At 57.1% G+C, this 1,599-nt stretch overlaps 2 protein-coding genes across 2 annotated transcripts; both read left to right on the top strand.

Annotated features, from left to right (window-relative positions):
• Nucleotides 1–249: 249 nt before the first annotated feature.
• GNI_224640 (putative transmembrane protein) lies at nucleotides 250–585 on the top strand (the record flags this gene model as incomplete). The annotated part of the gene is made up of 1 exon (XM_011135628.1): nucleotides 250–585. One exon carries the CDS (start codon nucleotides 250–252, stop codon nucleotides 583–585), a length of 336 nt encoding a protein of 111 aa, XP_011133930.1.
• Nucleotides 586–866: 281 nt separating this feature from the next.
• On the top strand, nucleotides 867–1,599 carry GNI_224630 (hypothetical protein; the record flags this gene model as incomplete). Its single annotated transcript, XM_011135627.1, has 1 exon — nucleotides 867–1,599. A coding segment is annotated over one exon (733 nt), but the record flags the coding sequence as incomplete, so codon positions are not given.

The raw sequence follows: 1,599 nt of genomic DNA, 5'->3' as shown, positions 1-1,599 counted from the left end.
GACCACTACCACCCCACCCGCGCCCGAGCAGACCACTACCACCACGCCCGCTGGTGGGCAGACTACCACCACTCCTAGAACCCGGCTGCAGACACAACCCACACAGACTACCACTCCCGCTGGAACTCCTGAAACTGTCGCTGCCACTGGAGCTACGGAAGCCAACACTCCGAACAGACCACGATTCCCGACGGCGAGCAGACAAGCACTCCCGTTAGTGACACCGGGACCACCGCGACTGCGGCTGAAATGACTACAGATGCGGAAGAGCTGACTACCACACCTTCAGAGCTGACTACCACACCTTCGACATCCACTCGCACAATTTCTATCCAACCAACTGTGCCTCACACCACAGCTCCCGTGGAGCCTCCCAGCGACCAGAATACTACCGTCATCGGCTTGGCCGCCGCGGGTGGGAGCGTGGCAGTGCTTGGTGCTGCGGCGTATGCTGCAGTTCAGTCCGGTGTGTTCCCCAGTGCGCTCGGAGGTGGAGAGTTTGTCGGTGGAGGGGAAGCTGAAGGAGCGATGGCGGAAGAAAACCGAGAACAGCTCCAGGCTGTGGACGTTGGCATGTTCGCGTAGAAGATGTACCGGCCATTTTTTCACCTTGGATTATTGAACCTAATTTTTGAACACCCCAACCAAGGTGAGAATATTCTTTTCTTCCACTGTAAGCTCAGGGTGTCCCCGCTGGTGCGTCGAGACATAACAGCTCAATGACAGGCCGGCAACCGAGTTTTTGATGTAAGGGAAACAGAGGGCAACATGGCGACACACACTCCTGACGCGATACCCCTGAACCGCGACTCAGACGACGAGCTCAGCATTAGCAGGCCGTCCCCAGCACCCAACAGGACACATCAATGGCGACAGCTACTGGACGGGTTGCTGCGGACGTGGGCTTCATCGAGGAATCGCGGTTTGTGAATACGAGAGTCATCGCAAAACAGTCTGCAAAGGATGACTGGATCGCCAAGGTCACCGCGAAGCCCTTGCCGCCGATGAGAGTCGACAATGAGGAACACTTCGAAGACTGGGTCGACGAAGTGGTGGGTTTAGAAAGTATGATAGAGGTGCTTTTGACGCAAATACCTCCCGCGAAGCGACAGCGCCTCGCAAGGGTAGACCGGGGTCTCGGCATACCCGTGGAACAGTTCATTTCGGACGTAGCGCGTCTTCTCTTTCCGACGTCGACATATGCCATGGAGGCGTATGTCGCGGCGCTGACGGTCTTGCCGAACGACTTCGTGCAGCTCTCCGACGTGTTATTAGCTAGAATTGCCCGCTATGTGAGACTAGCGCGTAGATGGGGTCTCACGGAGACAATAACCCGCGCAGGGCTCGACATGCGTGTTAGGCGCGCCGCGTCACCCCAGTGGCGGACGTGGTATACGAATATGTCAGTCAGGGGAAAGTCACTCCTAGACGTAGTTGACACCGTGTGCATCAACCTCGAAGCACAGACGCGTGTCTTGGCCGTTGTAAACCCGGCAGTAAACGTCCAACAATCGCCCGTAGAGCAACCATCGGAGATGGTTGAAAAAGAACAGCTAGGCGAGGTGCAAGTCGGCTCACCTGTCTGCGCCACCTGCGGAG

Source organism: Gregarina niphandrodes (genome assembly GCF_000223845.1).
Source record: "Gregarina niphandrodes unplaced genomic scaffold scaffold00207, whole genome shotgun sequence".
Taxonomy (NCBI): domain Eukaryota; phylum Apicomplexa; class Conoidasida; order Eugregarinorida; family Gregarinidae; genus Gregarina; species Gregarina niphandrodes.
Note: the sequence above shows the minus strand (reverse complement) of the source record. Positions and strands in the feature narration are given on the sequence as shown.